The sequence below is a fragment of the Rattus norvegicus genome, chromosome 1 (genome assembly GCF_036323735.1).
Source record: "Rattus norvegicus strain BN/NHsdMcwi chromosome 1, GRCr8, whole genome shotgun sequence".
Lineage (NCBI taxonomy): Eukaryota > Metazoa > Chordata > Mammalia > Rodentia > Muridae > Rattus > Rattus norvegicus.
In genome coordinates, this window is record NC_086019.1 from 96,734,448 (window position 1) to 96,752,832 (window position 18,385).

At 48.5% G+C, this 18,385-nt stretch overlaps 1 protein-coding gene across 1 annotated transcript in view; it reads left to right on the forward strand.

The window, feature by feature from the left end:
- The window catches only part of Pepd (peptidase D), a 144,574-nt gene that overhangs the window by 60,824 nt on the left and 65,365 nt on the right, over nt 1–18,385 (forward strand). Inside the window, exons 8-9 of the mRNA NM_001009641.2 lie at nt 2,750–2,825; nt 4,780–4,826. Of these exons, the coding sequence (NP_001009641.1) occupies nt 2,750–2,825; nt 4,780–4,826 (123 nt within the window). The remainder of the gene's footprint in view (nt 1–2,749; nt 2,826–4,779; nt 4,827–18,385) is intronic.

Here is an 18,385-nt window from a genome sequence, read left to right on the forward strand (position 1 = left end):
GGAGAGAGTGGCTAAGAGGCACAGGGGTGCAGTTGAGTAGATGTGATTGCTACCAATTAGTTGAATAGTTGGAACTAGCTACTGGGGAGGAGTTTTGAATGTTTTTAATATAAAGGAATGATATATAGCTACACATGCTAGTACATACCTGTGACCATAGCACTTTAGGACCAGAGTCAAGGAGATTGCAAGTTCAAAGCTAGCCTGGGATACATAAAGAATTGAAGGCCAGCAGAGTCTACATAGTAAGACTCTGTCTCAAAAGAAAAGAGGAAAAAATTATGCCTGAGGTGATAATACTGTTAGGATCATTAAAAAATGGAAATGCACTGGGCAGTGGTGGCGGCGCATGCCATTAATCCCAGCACTTGGGACGAAGAGGTAGAGGCAGGCATATTTCTATGAGATCAAGGCTAGCCTGATGCACAGACCGAGTTCCAGGACAGCCAGGGCTGAGAGAGAAACCTCCCGTGTGTGTGTGTGTGTGTGTGTGTGTGTGTGTGTGTGTGTGTGTGTGTTCACGTGCACGCACACGCATGTATTTTGCTATACCCATAAAGTCTACATGTCCATGTAAATGATACATTTACACTAATAGGGAGGGGCTGGAGAGATGGCTCAGCCGTAAAGAGCACTTGCTGCTACTCGTGCTGGCTAATTTTATGTCATCTTGACACTAGCCAGAGTCATTTTAGAAGAGGGAAATTCAATTGAGAAAGAAAATCTCTGGCCCTGTGATCAAGCATGTGGTACATTTTTAAAATTGGCGATTCATGTGGGATAGCCCAGGTCACTGTGGGTGGTGCCATCCCTGGGCTGGTGGTCCTGGGTGTTATAAGAAAGCAGGCTGAGCAACCCATGGGGAGCAAGTCAGTAAGCAGCTCACCTTTATGGCCTGTGCATCAACTCCTGCCTCCAGGTTCCTACCTTGAGTTCTCTGGATGCTGGAGTTAAAGCGGTAAGGTGAAATAAACCCTTCCCTCCCCACATTGCTTCTGGTCCCAGTGTTCTATCTCAGCAATACAAACCCCCAAACCTTGTTCTTACCGAAAACCTGGGCTCAGTTCCTAGCACCCATGTCAGGTGTAAGCGCCTGTAACTCCAGATCCAGGAGGTCCAACACCATAGCCAGGGTTCCACAGGCACGTGCACACATGTGAGACACAGACATATGCTCAGGCACATATACACACACACACATAAATACGTCTGTAAAACATGTTAATGAGGAAGTCTATTTTTTTAAGTTAGAAAACAATTATAAACAGGAATCCCCCAGTTGTCCTCAGCACATTCAGTGTGTTCCCTGGATACGGTGACAGTTTCTTACCAATGATCAATGCCCCTGTAACAAAATCCCTGAGACATCCAGCATAGCTGAGGGAAGGCCCCTCTACAGGGACAGCTAAGGTCTGGATGGCAGCCCTGACCTCTGAGAAGGGTGGTAGAGCATTCTAGCTTCTGGATTTGTGTTGGAGCATTTCGTGGGCCCCTTCACATCCATGTCTCCCGCTGACTGTGTGCAGCATATGAGCCATCACAGGTGGCACACGTTGCTTACTGCACTCCATTAGGATGCAAACAGTTCTGATTTGTCCTCCCCTGCTCATGATGCTAAATCCACCATGAGACTCCAGCTCCCCCTTGCACAGGAAGGAGATGTGTGCCCTGGCCTCAATGCCTGGCAAGTCACTGCAGCTCCTATTTAGTCCTGAGATTCATTCGCCTTTTTCCTCTCTTATGGATAGGAGGACTTCACGCCTCATCTACCACATCATTGAGCATTCTTAAGTATCCCGAGTGTCTGTGTGGAAATGAACCCATCCGATTCTTGTGGATGTTCTCAAAGCCACATACTTTGAACACCGGTTTTTACAGTTTATTTCCTTGACTTGCTGGCTGCTTCACCTTCTGCTGCTTTTAATTACTTCCAGACCAATGCCACCTCCTAAAAATATCCCAGGGGAGATGTGGAGAGATGGCTCAGTGGTCAAGGATGTGTCCTATTCTTGCAGAGGACCTGAGTTCCCGGCAGCCACGTGGTGGTTCGCATCTACCCGTGACTCCAACCAGGTGGATCCAGCATCCGTTACTGGTCTCCGTCTGCAGTGACACATGCACAAACTCACACACGGACATTCTGAGGATTTAAAAATAATAAAAATAAATCTTAAAGCTATCCCATTATACCCGTTCATTACCTTTTTTTGGCTGGCCTATGCCTGGAACTATTTCTTTCATCCCTGAGCTTTTGAATGGTTGACTGTGACCCTCTGCTATTGGATTTGATCAGTAGTTTGGGTGTAGAGTTCTGGTTTTGTGTGGAGTGTTAAGGACAGGGGAGCGGTTGAAGCACAGTGGGCCATGCAGCCTGCCTTTGATATTGTTTTGGCTAAGACTCAGTTTGCCTGACTGCAAAATGGGAATGAAGATGCCTTTACAGGCTGTGTTCCCTGAGAAGCAGGCCTAGCTGGGCTGCAGACACACTGTACAGGAGTTGGTCCCACCAGTAACATCCTAATGACGTACGGAGTCAGCCAGACGCCTGGAGAGAACTGGCTGGCTACCAATTGTCTCAGATCTTGAGAAATGAGCGCCTTGGTACCTGAGGAGGTGAGTTAAGGCAAAGCAGCCAATATCTGTTGGGCTTCTCTGGCCTAGTCCCCAGGGGCGGTGATCAGTCTCCCTGGGGAAGTCTTCTCAGCCCTGCCAGATCACTGAGTTGGCCCTGTCTTTCTCTTCTCTGCAGCCGAGTGTTCAAGACAGACATGGAGCTGGAGGTTTTGCGCTACACAAATCGGATCTCCAGTGAGGCCCACCGTGAGGTGAGTTGGGCAGTAGTACATTAGTGACTTTGCAAATTGCTGTGATCTAGCGCCTGACAGGAAGTGACCTCAGAGAGGAGGGATTTGTTTTGGCTTACACTCTGTCATGGCGGAGTGACGGGCGGCTCTTTGGAGGCAGGAGCATGCAGAGATTACTCATACCTCAGCCCACCAAGAAGCAAAGAGACTGGGGTGGAAGTGTGGCTGGCTGGGCTGCAGCCCTCAGTGCCAGCTCCCCAGCACCCGGCTTCCCCCAGCTAGGCCTCCCCTCCTAAAGGTGCTACAGCCTCCACCAAGCAGCACCCCCCACTGGAGCCCAACTGTTCAAACACACTAGTCTGTGGGGACATGGCTTTAGGCAGGGTGAGAGAACTGTAAGGAAGATAAATGCACATGGAAAATGAAGGTGTGAATCCTCTCTCTCTCTCTCTCTCTCTCTCTCTCTCTCTCTGTCTCTCTCTCTCTCTCTCTCTGTACCTGTGGATGCAGGGCACAGATGGAAACTCTCTGCTCCCTCTTTTCATCCTAAGGTACCCACCTTCCCACCTTCATGAGGGCCATGATCCCAGTCCTCTCGAACTGTCCAACTAAATGGCCCCACTTCCAAGAGAGCAGGACTTCCCTGACATCCTGGACTTCCCAGCGCCTGTTAAAGCATCTTCCATCTGTAACTGTAATTCCAGCTCCTGCTGCTGCCTGTCTTGGTGCTCTATAGCTGTGAAGGGACACCATGACCACAGCAACTCTTACAAAAGAAAGCATTTAGTTGGGGCTGGCTTACAGTTTCAGAGGCTCAGTCCGTTGTCTTCATGGCAGGAGCATGACGGCACGCAGGCGGATGTGATTGATGTTGGAGAAGTTGAGAGTTCTGCATCCATATCTGTAGACAGCAGGAAGAGTGAGACCGGGCTTGGCTTGGGCTTCTGTAACCTCAGAGCCTACCCCAGCGGCACAGTTCCTCTGACAAGGCCATATCTCCTAATCCTTTCAAATTGCCACTTCCTGGGGACCAAACATTCAAATCTATGATTATATGAAGCCATTCTGTTTCAAAGCACACCAACCGTCATTTTTCTTTTAATTGAAATTATTGTTTATTTGTGTCTGTGTGCATTTGCATGTGTGTCTGTCTATGTATATGTGAGTACACTACCCCTGGAGGCCAGAAGAGGGCATTGAATCCTTTGGAGCTGGAGTTCCAGACAGTTGTGAGCCCAGTATGAGTGCTGGGACCCAAACTCCAGTCCTCATGAATGAGCCGCAGGCATTCTTTAATCATTCAGCCATTTTTTTCTTTTCTTTCTTTTTGTTCTTAAAGACAACATCTTGCTATATATCCCAGGATGGTCTTGAGCTCATTATAGCCCAGGCTATCTCAAAGCTATGATCCTACCACCTCTACCCCGCAAGTTCCAGCATTGCAGGTGTGCTTTACCAAGTCTGCCCATCCCCCCCCTTCCTAAGACAGCTCCACATGCGAGTAAAGGAGCCAGTATTTTAAAGGCCACTCAAGGTGCCTGCTCAGGGACCGTCACAGTTTAGTGTTACAGATGACACCCATAGTCAAAAGGCCATGTAATCTCTTGTTCCGGCTAATTTCTCTGTTTATATGAAAATTAGGTAAAAGTAAGTAAATAAATAAGACCCTCTCTTAATATTCAGGATCCGCCAAACGTCTCGGTCAGACCTTTTATCTTTAGGTTTCTGGCCACCAGCACGCCATGGTAGCATGGTGTATCAGCCTCTGGACAAGGCAATGGGCCACGGAACCTCTGTGGGTCTCGGAGCTGTCACAGAGGTCTGATCCGTCACTTTCCTGTGCCACTGTGCGCAGATCACCCCCCTCCCTTTTCCCTTTAAAGAGGAGCTTTTGAAAAAGTGTCATACATTATTTATAAGGCCGTGTTACTTATCTGCTTAATACAAATGTCTTTGCTTAATGCCCGTCCTCTAGGTGATGAAGGCTGTAAAAGTGGGGATGAAGGAATACGAGATGGAAAGGTAAGCTGTGCGCCTCGGGGTAAAAATTAAGATGTAAAAAAAGACCCAGCAATTTATGTTCCCCAAGCAAGTAACAGATGAGGGGCTGGTGCAGCACATGCGATCAGGTGGGGATTATACGCGGCCTTGGGATCCCAGGCAGAGATTATGGTCCCTCTGGTGGCCGCCACCTCCCTGGCTCCTGGCAGAGTGTTTGATGGTAATGGGCCTTGATAACTTTCCAGGCTGCTTTAGTGGCCCATCATTCCACTCCCAGACTTTGTTTCTGCAATTTGTGGGGGAAACTTTACCCAACGGCCACTATTGTGCCTCCAGAAGCCACCAGTAAAACAGCTTGCTATTTTTATGTGTAAACATCACCATTATGTCTGCTGTGCTCGGGCGACTGGGTCGAGGGATGGTTAAGTGGCTCCTAACGCTCCCCGGAGAGCCCCATCCGCCTCCAGCTCCAATTAGGCTTGCCGCTGGCTCGCAGGTCCACAGGTCGGCATGCCCAGGTGCTTCCTAAGGAAGCCTAGCTCTGCTCTAGGACCCAGACCAGATACCCCACCCCATCCGGGGTCTCCCATCAGTGACCACACGGTGACCCACAGCACTTGTCGCCATTCCCATCCCAAGTTCCTTTTCCTACCTGGATGTGTATGTGCTTGACAACTGTTACCCCATCTCCCATGCTGACAGCCCCCAGCCCCTCTTGGTGGCCGTCAGACCTGCCCTGTGCCAGGGGAAGCCGATTCTTTTCCGCTGTGTCTTCCAAGGGCTCCTGTCCCTGAAAGGACATTGAAGCTGGCTCCACAATGTGGTGATGTGACTAGAGTTGGGCCTTTGAGATGGGGCTCTATCGAGAGGCCCTCGTGTCACTGGGAGTCCTGTACTCAGAAGTAGTTCTTGTGAAAGGATTGCTGTAAGAAGGGCCAACCCAGCCACACCCAGATCTCTGACTTCTTAAGTGGCCAAACAAGCGAGCCTCATCTTGAACTTTTAGCTTCCAAAATTATAAGCTATACAAAACTCTTTTCTCATAAAATAGCCCATCTTGGATATTTTATTACAATAGCAGAGAAAGGACTATTATGCTGTCCCAACCCTCATGGCCTACATCAGTGTAGATGCACACTGAGGCACACAGGCGGGGCCAGCAGCAGCCAGCATGACACGTGTGTTCACGGTGGAAACAGAGGCCTTTTTCAGAGTTTAACCCTGAACGGCGAGCTGAGTGTCTAGAGTCCTCTTCTTACCCTGAAGGACACAGAATTGTTAAAATGGCTTTCCTCAGCTCCTATGATATCCCAGGAGGGGGCATGTAACCAACTGTCTATCAAAGCCAAGGGAGCCTCTGTCTCACCAAGGACACTGGGGAAGGGCGTGCACAGCCTCTTTGATTACAGTTTGCACAACATCCCCCCCTCCCCCCTAAGGATCTGAGATGAGAGCTATCAGGCTAGCCCAGGGTGGAAGGCGGAGCAGCGAGCCCCTCAGACTGGCACTGGCCCAGAAACCTGTTCCCAATTGAGTTGACTCATAGTGACCCATAACAGATGCCTCAAACAAAAATAACCAAGAAATCAGAGCAAGAATAGCACATCGCAGCATGGGGCCCCCATCACCTCTGCCTGTCAGTCAGCTGTGCCCTGTGTTGTAGGAGGTTGTCCCTTGAAGGGACCCTAAGATACTCTTTCCTCAGCCCTGACCCTAACCCTGCTGCCACTCATAGGCAGAGCTACATGGGCTTTGGGTCTGGAGCAAGGAATGCCTTGGTAGAATGGAGGGGTTTTATTTTTCAGAAATAAAAAGGTGTTCTTATAGCATAATGAACCCCGAGGTCCTCATCCATGGTTGTTTAGTGTTGTGTTTGTGTTTTGGTTTGCTGGCGTATGTGAACAGCCCAGACATCATGCCATTTCTCATGTAAATATTTCAGGAGATGTCTCAGGCAGTGAGACGTTTCCCTTTCTATAACTACCCTGCCATTATCCCATCTAACCATATAAATAAACAATACAGGCAGATTTCTGTACGTGAGCATCCTGCATCACGGATTCAGCCAACCATGGCACTGACTTTTATTTAACTTGAGTCAGTAACTGAACACTCATGAGCCGTTCCTTGTCCTTCTCCTGCAGGCCGCACAGTGCAGCCCCTGTGGACATCGTGTTGGGCCTTATAAGTAACCTCCAGTTGGTTTGAAATGTTAGGGGACGAGGTGTGGGTACGAGCGGCTTGGGTGTCTGGGAAGGCTTCTTGGTATCCACAGGGTCCTTAGAGTCAGTCCCTTCTTCTGCGAGGACTGACTGGGACTTCTCGAAGTTAGTTAGTGTAGTACGTGTGTGTGGGCACACACATACCTAAGCATGCCTATGGAGGTCAGAAGATTATCTCTTCTTGCTCTTGAGTCCCAAGGATCAAACTCAGGTTGTCGGGTTTGGAGGCAAATCATGTTGTCAGCTCTCTCTTATGGATGTTTGTGTGTGTGCATGCGTGTGTGTGTGTGTGTGTGTGTGCGCGCGCGCGCGCGCGCACATGTTAGCTTATGTGTACCATGTGTATGCAGGTGCCTGAGGAGGGCAGTGGATCACTGAAACAGGAGTGACAAGCAGTAACTCCACCTGATGTAGGTGCTGGGAACCAAATCTGGGTCCTCTGGAAGATCACTAAATGCTTTTGACCCCCAAGCCCTCCCTCCAGTGACCCGACTATAATTTCTTAGCATTATCCTTTGTCTACACTGATGTAAGTGTCTTTCCTTTTTGGATTCCTTGGTTTCCTTAAACCAAGATTCAAACAGAGGCCATGTATTACACTGGGCTGCTAGGTATCCTGGGGAGAGCTCGGTGACTGGATCTCTGAGTTATGGGCACAACAGTCTGAAACTTCGCCAGCACGCTAGACATCGTGTTGGGCCTTGGCAGTACAGAGAGTGCCAAGTGCAAAGATCTGGAATGATGACCAGCTAGTTTTCTCATGTATACCATGTATGCCACATCTGCCTATGGCCCATAATAGAAGTTAGATGGCTAGATTCTAGAGCAGTGATTCTCAACCTGTGGGTCTCATCCCCTCTGGGGTTGCATATCAGATGTCCTACATATCAGATACTTATATTACAGTTCATTATAGTAGCACGATTACAGTTATGAATTAGCATCAAGATACCTTTATGATTTGGGGGTCACTACAACATGGGGATCTGTTTTAAGAAGGTTAAGAATCACTGCTGTAGGGGTTAGGGATTTAGCTCAGTGGTAGAGCACTTAAGCCCTGGGTTTGGTCCTCAGCTCGGGGGGTAGGGGGAGAATCACTGCTGTAGAGGATATTGCATCTGGCTATGGGCCTCAGCCAGTGGGAGCACCCGATCACTGGGTCCCTGAGAACTTAGCATAAAGGGGCTGGCGAGAGTGGGCATACAGGGGAGAGTGGAAGAGGTGCTAACAGGAATGGGATGCAAAGTCTGCTCCTGGACGTAGTGGAAAGACAGTGGTCCGTGGATGTCATCACATCTGAAGATGTCTCCACCCAGGTTTCAAGCAGGCACTCCCCTGCCCCTTAGACATCTGTGGCCATGAACTGGGTCGACTCTTAGTCCCAAGCTCTCTTTCCACAGGCAGGCCTGTCTGTCACTGCCTGGGCCACTTTCTGGCACCACTGCAGTCTATGTCCATGAGAACCTGGAGGTGTCGCAGGAATTGTGTCTCATCTTTATTCAGTCACTGGTATGAGGAAAAATATCTGGGTTGGATGGATGGGTAGATGGATGGACAGATGTGTGGAAGAGAGAAAAAAGGGATTTGAGCTATTTTCCTAACATCCTGCATGCCACTGGAGACTTGAGGATTATTCTCAAGTTGAAATCAGAGCCTAGAAGCAGGTGTTGTTGGCGACCCAAGGCATGTGGCCCTTTTAGCACAGACTGGACCGCTGGGTAGACATATCGGTCAAGGTAGCCCTAGTGTGATGTGGGCTGTGGACTCGTGGGGGCAAAAGGAAGCAAGCTTCCTTTTCCAGTGTGCTGATAGTGCTCTGCACTGATGGCAGGCATCCTTCAAACCTGCAGGACAGGGATGGGGCAGGAAGACTCCCAGCCAGGACTGGAAGCTGGGGTGGAAGCCGGGCAGCACCAGACAAACAGCTTTACCCTCTCAGGGATACCAGCTAGGGACCTCAGTCTAAGCCCTGCCTCCCTCCCCCTTTTTTAATTATCAGAGATTTATTATACAATCTTGAGGGCATGTTAAAAAAGCGTAAGCTAGCTGATGTCGTTTATGAAGACACTGCCTTCTCCTCTGTGCTACGCCTGCCAGCAAGGAAATGAAAATCATTTTCCAAAATCGAGGTGTAGTAAATTGTGTTAAACCAATAAGACGTTAATGTTTGAACAAATCGGGCTCGCCCAGCATCTGACTCCGGGCCCAATCAGGCGGTCCGTTTTACCACCTCATATTATTTAATGTTAGTGGCGTAACTGGCTTGTAGCTGGCTGGCATGGGGCTGGCAGCTGAATCAATTACCTGCAAACACTAATTTAGAGCATGCTCAATTGGCTGTGTAAGCAGGTCCCGGTTCACATTTACTACAAGGAGATTAATAACTTGAGGACATTGACAGCCTGGGACCTTAATTGGGATTGCTGTCTCCCTCACTCCCATCTGTGAAGGGGCGATTTGGGTCCCTCATGGCAGCTTGTGAGGGTGGGTACTATGTGGAACTTAAAAGACAGGTTCTGTGGGTGTAACCATGTCCCATGGCCTTACCCCCCACCCCATTCTCCCCAGTGAAGAAATCTGTCTTGACAGTCTTCAACCCTCCTGGAACCGCCCCACTAGGGCTGGGTTTTTCTGGGTTCCTGTCACAGGCAATTGCCCACAGTGGTAGCCTCCTGTTTTCTTTTAGTGTTTCCAGTGTTAATGAAGAACTTGCCCAGCTGCGCGTTTTTAAAATGAAAGGTCTTATTGCTTTTTCCTGCACTTTGGACAAATGGAATGAGTCATGTGTCTGTTGTCTTCAGGGTGCCTGTTATGTCCAGATTGGGGAGGTGGGGGAGGGACACAGCCTGAGGGACTTCCTCTCTGTATTACATGGATGTCACACCTTTACACACTATGCACTGATGCCTGCCACACACATCCCTACACCCCCATGCTCCTGTATACACCGCACACACACGTCTTCTGTGCGCCCACCATGTTGCACACTGTGCACACATCACACTTCACACTCACTAGCACGCTCACACCACACATCTCAGAGATACACATAAACCTCTAGTAACCCCCCTGAACTCACCCCAACCTGGATACTCCATCCGAGTCTCTAGGTGCTGGGACCTCCAGTGTACCAAGCTCTCAGGTTGCAAAACCCTAGCCATGTTTACTTTAAGCAGGCCAGGTTCTTTTTGTCTTTAAGGGATTAAAAACTTTAGCTCCAGTAAGGATGGAGGGAGGCTAAGGAGGTCAGAGCTGCAGGGAAGCAGGCAGTCTGCAGAACATGGGCTCTGTGGGCCCTTGGCTGCACCCCTCACTCTGGGTAGGCGAGCACTGGCTGCTCTGGCAATCTGCTGGAGCTGATTCCAGATCTCTGGAGTCATGATCCTCAGGCTTCCCTTCTCCCTCCTCATCTTCCTCCTTCTCTCCCTTCTTTCCTCTTCCTCCTCCTTTTCCTCCTCTTTTCCCCTTCTCTTCCTTCTCCTCTCCCTCCTCCCTTTCCTTCTTTCCCTCCTCTTCTTCCCCATCTTTTCCCTCTCCTTCTTCTTCCTCATCCTTCCTTCCTTACCTTCCTCCTGTCCTTTTCTCATGGAGATGAAACAGGACTGAGCACACAGACAAAACACTGACATGGCCCTCAAAGTCTGACATGAAATTCAAGAGCTTTGCTTTGTTTGTCTGGTTTTAGACGAGATCCTCCCTTCCTTGTTCACCTGTCCCTCTAGGCACCCTGTCATCTCTGAAGAATGACCTCTGTGCCCACACTGCCCTCCTCTTGTTCTGTGGCTTTCCCAGATGCCTTGTTTACTGGCCATGAGGTCAGACCCAGCCTTGTATGTCCATAGCCAGGGTCGGAACTCCTCCTGAGTCATTCAACAAGATTGGTGGTAGTGTGGTGGTGGTGGTGGTGATGGCCGTCACTCAGGGGTCTGTTTTCTTCCTAAAAGACTCTGGAGATGCCCAGTTTCCAGCTAAGGGACATTCTGACCTGATCTGGCTCCAGCCTGGGCATAGCTGGACATCAGTGAGGCTGTTCCTAGTTTACTTGACTGCCCCTTGTAAAGGATACTTGGGTTTTGTAGAGAAGGAGGTATTGGGGACAGATTTGGAGTGCAGACTGTCTCAGACCTGGTCACCGGGTAAGAGTTGACTAATGTCCCTTCTCTGTGAGCCTGGTTATATTGCCCACAGGTGGTTCCAGTACTTTCCATATCAGACATAGCTGCTGCATTCAGCCAGAGGTGAGGGGTGAGAGCTGTGTGTAGTACAGCTCATTCAAAAGGGATGGTAGTCCACCGGGAGCCCACATCTGGGTTCGGAAAACCCTTTATGGCCTTGGTGGCCTGATGTTGGTTCCTTGCCAGCACTTCCTTGGTAATCCACCAAGACAAAGGTCAGAAACACCCCCACCCTACCTTCACCCCAAGTGCACTCATGAGTGTGCAAGCATGTGCTCTCTGTAAAGGTATAGTCAGGTAATGAACTGGTCCACGCTGTAGAGACGACACCATATAAAGCAGGCATTCTCTCCAATGCCAGAGGTGTCAGAACCACAGGAGGGACCCTGTGGGTGCTTTTGTGGATCTGTGCTGTTTCAACACTAAGGGGGTTCTGTTTATTTCAGATAATAGATAATGTTTATCATAAGTTTAAGGAAGCCGTCTTCCTGGCTTGCTTGGAGATTGTATCAGGAAAGGATGCAGAATGCTATCAGCTGCCTTTTAAGCTTCTTCCTTGGCTGAGGAGGGAGGGAGGGGGTAGGGAGGGAGGGAGGGAGGGAAGGAGAGAGAGAGAGAGAGACAGAGACAGAGACACAGAGACAGACAGAGACAGAGAGACAGAAACAGAGACCAAGACAGAGAGATTGAGAGATTCAGAAAGTTTTCATTTTTTTAAATGTCTTTAACATTTTTTTATAAATTTATTTTTTAAGATTTTATTTTATTGTATAAGTACACTGTCGCTGCCTTCAGACACACCAGAAGAGGGCATCAGATCTCATTACACATGGTTGTGAGCCACCATGTGGTTGCTGGGATTTGAACTCAGGACCTCAGGAAGAGCAGTCGGTGCTCTTAACCGCTGAGCCATCTCTCCAGCCCCCTGTCTTTAACATTTTTATCTTCTCTATTTATGAGTGACTATGTGTGAGTGCATGCCAAGTCTGGAGTGTCCCCTGGAGCTGCACTTAGAGATGGTTGTGAATCACCTGAATCGGGGCCTGGGAACCAAACTTAGGTCTTCTGCAGGAGCAGGAAGGGCTTTCAAGTGTGGGTAGAGAGAGCTGGGAGCATAGGAGAGCGTTGTTGGCACACTGCATCAGCTTCACCTTTGCTGAGATTGCTGTGGAAGGTTTGGTCCCTCAGGAGCAACACTGATAGCTGGTTGCTGTTATCCGATCTGCTCTGGTTTCTCAGCTTTCACCCAGTGTCTTCTCCTGGCTGAGGAGACCCTACGGAATCTAGTTGTTCTGTGTCCCAGTGCTCCCCTGAGCTGCGGCAGTCCCTCGGCCTGCCCCTGTTTGTGATGACCTTGACAGTTGTAATGAGCCAGGCTCAGGTGATGGAAGGGCATCTATCTCCCCATTTCAGCTCCTCAGGCTTACTCTGGGCTTATGTGATACTTGGAGGAAGTACCATTGTCATCAGAAAATAGCGAGGCCGTACGTAGCTGTCGCTTGATGTATGCCTGTCGGTGTGGACCTGGTCACCTGCCAAGGTTTGCTTTGGCTTGTTTGGTTTCTGCTGTGAGGTGACTCCCACCCTTCCCTTCCCATTAGTTCGCTCTGCTAGAGGGCACCGTGCACAGGCTGCACATAGGCATGGGGCGGGGGTAGGGGTCAGTTCCACCTCCTTGAGGGGGACCTGAATGCCTTACTTATGAAGTCTAGGCGCACGGTGCTCTCTTCTCTCCTGGTTATTTACTCAATGTTTTATACTCATTTCTATTTAGACTCTCGGATGCTTAGTTTAGATTTTGGATTGCGATCTGGGCTGAGGCCATTCATCTCAATGCTCCAGTCGTTCTAACTCGGGGAGCCGAAGTCTCTTTCATTTGGCTCTTGTGTCTCTTTGATAAACACCTGTCATTTTGCCTTGCAAGCACTCCCCTGGCTTTCTCTCTGATTGCAAGCTGCTCCAGGCTCATTGTGTATGTTCTTTGTTCAAGCCCCCGAGGGAGACATTTCTCTAAGGCATGCCAGTTGCTGTTACTGGAGAATCATGTCAGAAACCAGGACTGGGGGCTAGAGAGGTGGATCAGCCAGTAAGAACAGCCGCTACCCTTGCAGAGGACCTGGGTTTGGTTCCCAGCACCCACGTGGTGGCTCACAACTGTAATTCCAGTTCTAGGGGATTCAATACCGTCTTCTGGTATCTGTGGGCCCCTGCACACCTGAGGTATACATATGATTACATATAAGTAATGTCTATGTTTTTTTAAGAAAAGAACCAAGGTTTAGAAGTAAGCATGCCTCAGGTGATTGACAGTAAACTTTTGCCACAGAGCCAGAATAGCATCCCAGTACACATTCTGTTCTGCTGGGTACATTGCTGTGTTTAATAAGCTGAAAATGTGTGTGGGGTGTGAGTGCGTGCACATGCGTATGTGCGCGCGCGCGCGTGTGTGTGTGTGTGTGTGTGTGTGTGTGTGTGTGTCTGAGTGTGTGTGTATGTGTGTGTGGTTGTGTGTGTGGGGATGGGGTGGGTTGTGTGTGTGTATATGTGTATGTGAAGTGTGTGTGTGTGTGTCTGAGTGTGTCTGTGGGGGAGTAGGAGGGTTGTCTTGTAGTGTTGTGGTTAGAATTCCTAGAGATGAGTGTTCTGGATTTGGGTCCCAGCTCTGCCACTTAACCAGCTGTGTAACCAGGCAGGCTGATAACATTGTACCTCCGATTCCTCATCTGAGATCTTTGTTACCAACCCTTCATGGCCTGGTTGAGCGGATTCAGTGAGTGTAGACATCGGTACTGTGACTACCACCATTCTGATCCACCATTATGGGGTTGGCTTATTAGCATTCTCCATTCACATTTTATATAGTCTTAGAACTCCAACCCTTAGCCACATTTAAGGTCATAGTATAGTTAGGGCAAGCCCACCTCCACCCCCAATTTTCTCTTCTGGAGAACAATACAGAAAGCATAAAAGGCTGGCATCCTGTGATACTGTCGGACTCTGTGTTGCAGATGGGCTTCCTACAGAGCTGAGCCTCTCACTCTGAGGGACAGCTTAGGATGGCTTCTTGGAAAGGTTTTACTTTCACCAAGGACTTTAAATTACCCGTTTTATGCTCCCCTGTTTTTAAAGTCTCTCCTTCATATCCTCAGGTATATTTCTTTTCACTTTCCTGCTATGAATCCATGTTATTCCTCTATAGATCAGTTTGTAACAGTTGGGTCTGCTTTATTGATCTCTGCGTACAGTCAATCCGTTCCTAAATTTCTTTTCTGGGTCCGTTGTTTGTTTGACTCATAGATTTCCAATTTCATCCTTAACTCCTTTCTTTTCTTTTCTCGATGCTTCCTTTGAATATCCATGTTTAAGCCTGTTTGAATGAATTTTAACTCTCTTCTCAGATAATAAATTGATTTGGGCTAATTTGCTATTGAGCACCCTCAGTCATATTTTAGTAAGTTTTGATTGATTTGGTTTTTGACCAAAATGAACTAATTCGTTCCAGATTGATGTGTTTGGATTTTTCTTGGTTAACTTTTTGTTATTAGTCACTGCGTTAGTCACCATTTGTGTTAAAAGAAAGAAAGAAAGAAAGAAAGAAAGAAAGAAAGAAAGAAAGGAAGAAAGAAATGAAAAGAAAAATCACTTTGAGATTTTTCTTTGTGGCTTATTTTATAGTATTTTTGTCAGTGTTTTGTAGAGTACTAAACTTGTTTAGTTTTTTTTTTTTCTTTTTTCTTTTTTTCGGAGCTGGGGACCGAACCCAGGGCCTTGCGCTCGCTAGGCAAGCGCTCTACTGCTGAGCTAAATCCCCAACCCCTAGTTTTTAATTTAGAGTAAATATTTCAGTGCACACCCATCGGGTTCTGGCCCCATCTCTTCTCCTTCCTCTTCTCTCCTTGCGTTTGCTCTCAGACAGGGAGATGTACTTATGGGCGCCCCTCATGAGTGGCGGGGTTTGTTACATCCGTTCCTGGCTAGTGGTTTGAGGGGTGCAGGCTGCTGGCTGGTAAGTGTTTACCATGGTTGACCTTTTCACATGCTACAAGAAATCTCTGTTAACTATTTGATCAGAGTCCTGAATTTTATTTGTATCTGATTTTGTTAGTGGTATTATGCTTCCCTTGTGTTCTGTTTCCTGCCGTCTTTGTTTCTGTTTGTTTGTTGTTCGTTTTTTGGTTTTTTGCTTTCTCGACTTTTTGAGACAAGATCTTGTTATGTAGCCCTAGTTGGCTCTCCTGCCTCTGTTTTCTGAGGGCTGGGATAGAAGGCAGGCGTCACCACATCTGGGTTGGTTTTTCAGATTTGTTTGTCTGTTTGTTTTTATGTGTGTGCAAGTTTGGCCTGCTTGGAAGTGTACCACATGCATACAGTGCTTGTGGACACCAGACGAAGGCGTTGGCTCTTCTGGAACTAGTTTAGCTAGTTGTGAGCTGCCCTTTTGGTGCTGGAAACTGAACCCAGATCCTCCTCTGTGAGGGCAGCGAGTGATTTATTTTATTTATTTATTTATTTATTTATTTATTTATTTATTTATTTATTATATTTATATGAGTGCACTGTAGCTGTCTTCAGACACACCAGAAGAGGGCATCAGATCCCATCCCAGATGGATGTGAGCCACCATGTGTTTGCTGGGATTTGAACTCAGGACCTCTGGAAGAGCAGTGCTCTTAACCACTGAGCCATACCTCCAGCAGTGAGTGTTTTTAACTGCTAAGCAATCACTCCAGCCCCATGTTTCCTTGCTTGCTTATTAGTTGTCATTTATTTTGTGGTGCTGGGGATAGATCCCAAGAACCTTGTACTACTGAGCCACACCCCTGCCAGACCTTTTTTATTTTATTTTTGAATGATCTTCTCATTGTCCTGCAACTCACTGTAAATGCTAGTTGGCCAGCAAGCCCTGGGTCCACTTGGCTCCTCCTCCCCAGCTCTAGTCGTATAGAAAATGCCACGCCTGGGTGCTTTTGTTTGTTTGTTTAATATAGATGGGTTCTGGGAATTGAACTCAGGCCCTCATGCTTGTAAGGCAAGCACTTACTTCTAAATCAGAGTTTATCCGAAATAGAAGGGTCTTATTGTGTAGCAAAGCCATTCACATTACCGTAATGGGCTGGGGTGTAGGTCTGTGGTAGAAAAGCTTCCCTGTGAGTCAGAAGAATGTGGGGTCAGATACAGAGGTCAAGGCACCAGGCCGTTAGTGATAACCCAGGGTCCTTTTGGCCCTAGGCTTGCTCCATAGTAACTGTGCTTTGCTCTGTCAAGGTCAAACAGGCTGCCAGATCTTTAACACAAATGGGCCTCTTCAGAGACTTTCAGTTTGTGTAAAACCCCGTTCCTACACCGGTGGAGAGTTCCAGGTTCACTTCCTATAACCTTCTTCCCCCTGGTCTACGGCTCCTGAATTGCCGACAGTTTGTAACCGAACCCCTCCCAGTTCGAGCCCCACTGTGACTGTGCTCCCACATGCTAACTGCCCACCTCACACTCACCACCAGTGTGGCACAGAGAAACAGGAGAGTAGAGGCAAGTAACCTGCTAAGGCAAGTTCCCTTCACAAAAGAGACTCATTAGGATCCGAACCTGCGGAGCAAGTACAGGAGGTGTGGAGTTCACTTCCTTTTCCTCCAGCGCAGCCGGGACTCTCAGCCCCACTGGTGGGAGCTGGACCTCAGAGTCTGGCGCAACTGGCTGATTCGTAACAGGCATGAGGGGCAAGGTATGATAGCACATCAGGTCTCAGGAGTGTTCAGGGTCACCACAGAGTTTTACAAGATGGAGGAGGTTACGGGAATATTTGTCCTCAGCAGTCTCTATCTTTGATAGGAAAAAAAATTTCTCACATGCTGAAGGCTGTCTAAACTTCCTCCCACTTCGACTAAAACCCTGAGGACGGCTACACTAGAAACAACTGATCTGGGCTTACAGTTTGGGAGATTTCAGTCTGCGATCCACTGAGCCTTGCTTCCGGGCCATGGTGGAAGTTTGTGGAGGAACACGGCTATCCACGTATGGAAGCCAGGAAGGGGAGCCCAGGGGAAACAAGGGCAGGCTCTCTGCACAGACTTCCTTCCTCCAGCTAGCTCCCACCTCCTCCTCATTGCCCAGCCATGAGCTCACCAGTGACAACGTTAATGTCCTATATCAGCAGGGCCTGCTGGGAGCAGAGCCCACAACACTTGAGTTTTGGGGGAGACGTTTCTTATTTTACCACAACAGACATTGTGGCTCTGGCTCCATCCACTCAGCTGACCGAGAACTGTCAGATGGGCTCAGGATGCCTTCTGGAAGTGCTCAGGTACAGAAGGGGGGTAGGGGTGTGGAAATTTAAGATTGTGGGGAGTGACCCCAAAGAGCTAAGAAGTGGGGTGTGAGCTGCCCGCATACCTCCTCTCCTCAGACATCTTCACCAGCTGGGGTTGGCTTTGCCTGCCTTTTCTTTAGGGCAGCTGTAAAGGTAGTTTGGCTCCTGTGGGCCAACCTCTGAGGGAGGGTGGTTACCTAGGGGTCTTCACACCTTGTTGGTACCCTCCTGCTAAGCCACACCCCTGCTCCTCCTGCTAAGCCACACCCCTGCTCCTCCTGCTAAGCCACACCCCTGCTCCTCTGTTTACTTTTTTGTTTGTTTTCCGGGACAAGATTTCTCTATGTAGCCCTGGCTGTCCTAGAGCTCTCTGTAGACCAGGCCTCTGCCTCCTAGGGTCTCACTAAGCTGTCCAGACCGTTCTCTCTCTTATTCCTTAGCTCAGGTAGGCCTTGAATGTGCTACCCTCCTGCTTCTTCCTCCTCAGTAACTGAAGTGAGTGATAGGCCTTTACCACCACGACAACCCCACGAGGGATCTTTTATCACAGCAAAGGCCAGAGTTTATATTTTGGTAGCCTCTGGGTTCTCCTTAGTAGACATCCTCAGTTTGGTCCATACAATGTCTTTTTTTTAAATAGTAATTTTTAGGGTTTTTTTGAAATTGTAATTATGTCACTTCAGCCGGTCATGGTGGCGAACACCTTTACTCTCAGCACTCAGCAGTGGTGACAGGACATGGCCTTCCCCTACTCTTCCCTCTACCAACCCCCAATCTTTTCCTCCCCAAGTCCCTTCCCACCTTTCTTCCCCCAACCCCTCCACCCCCCACCCCTGGACTTTCTGTCACACTAAGAATGTTGATTCTCTCCTAGGTTAA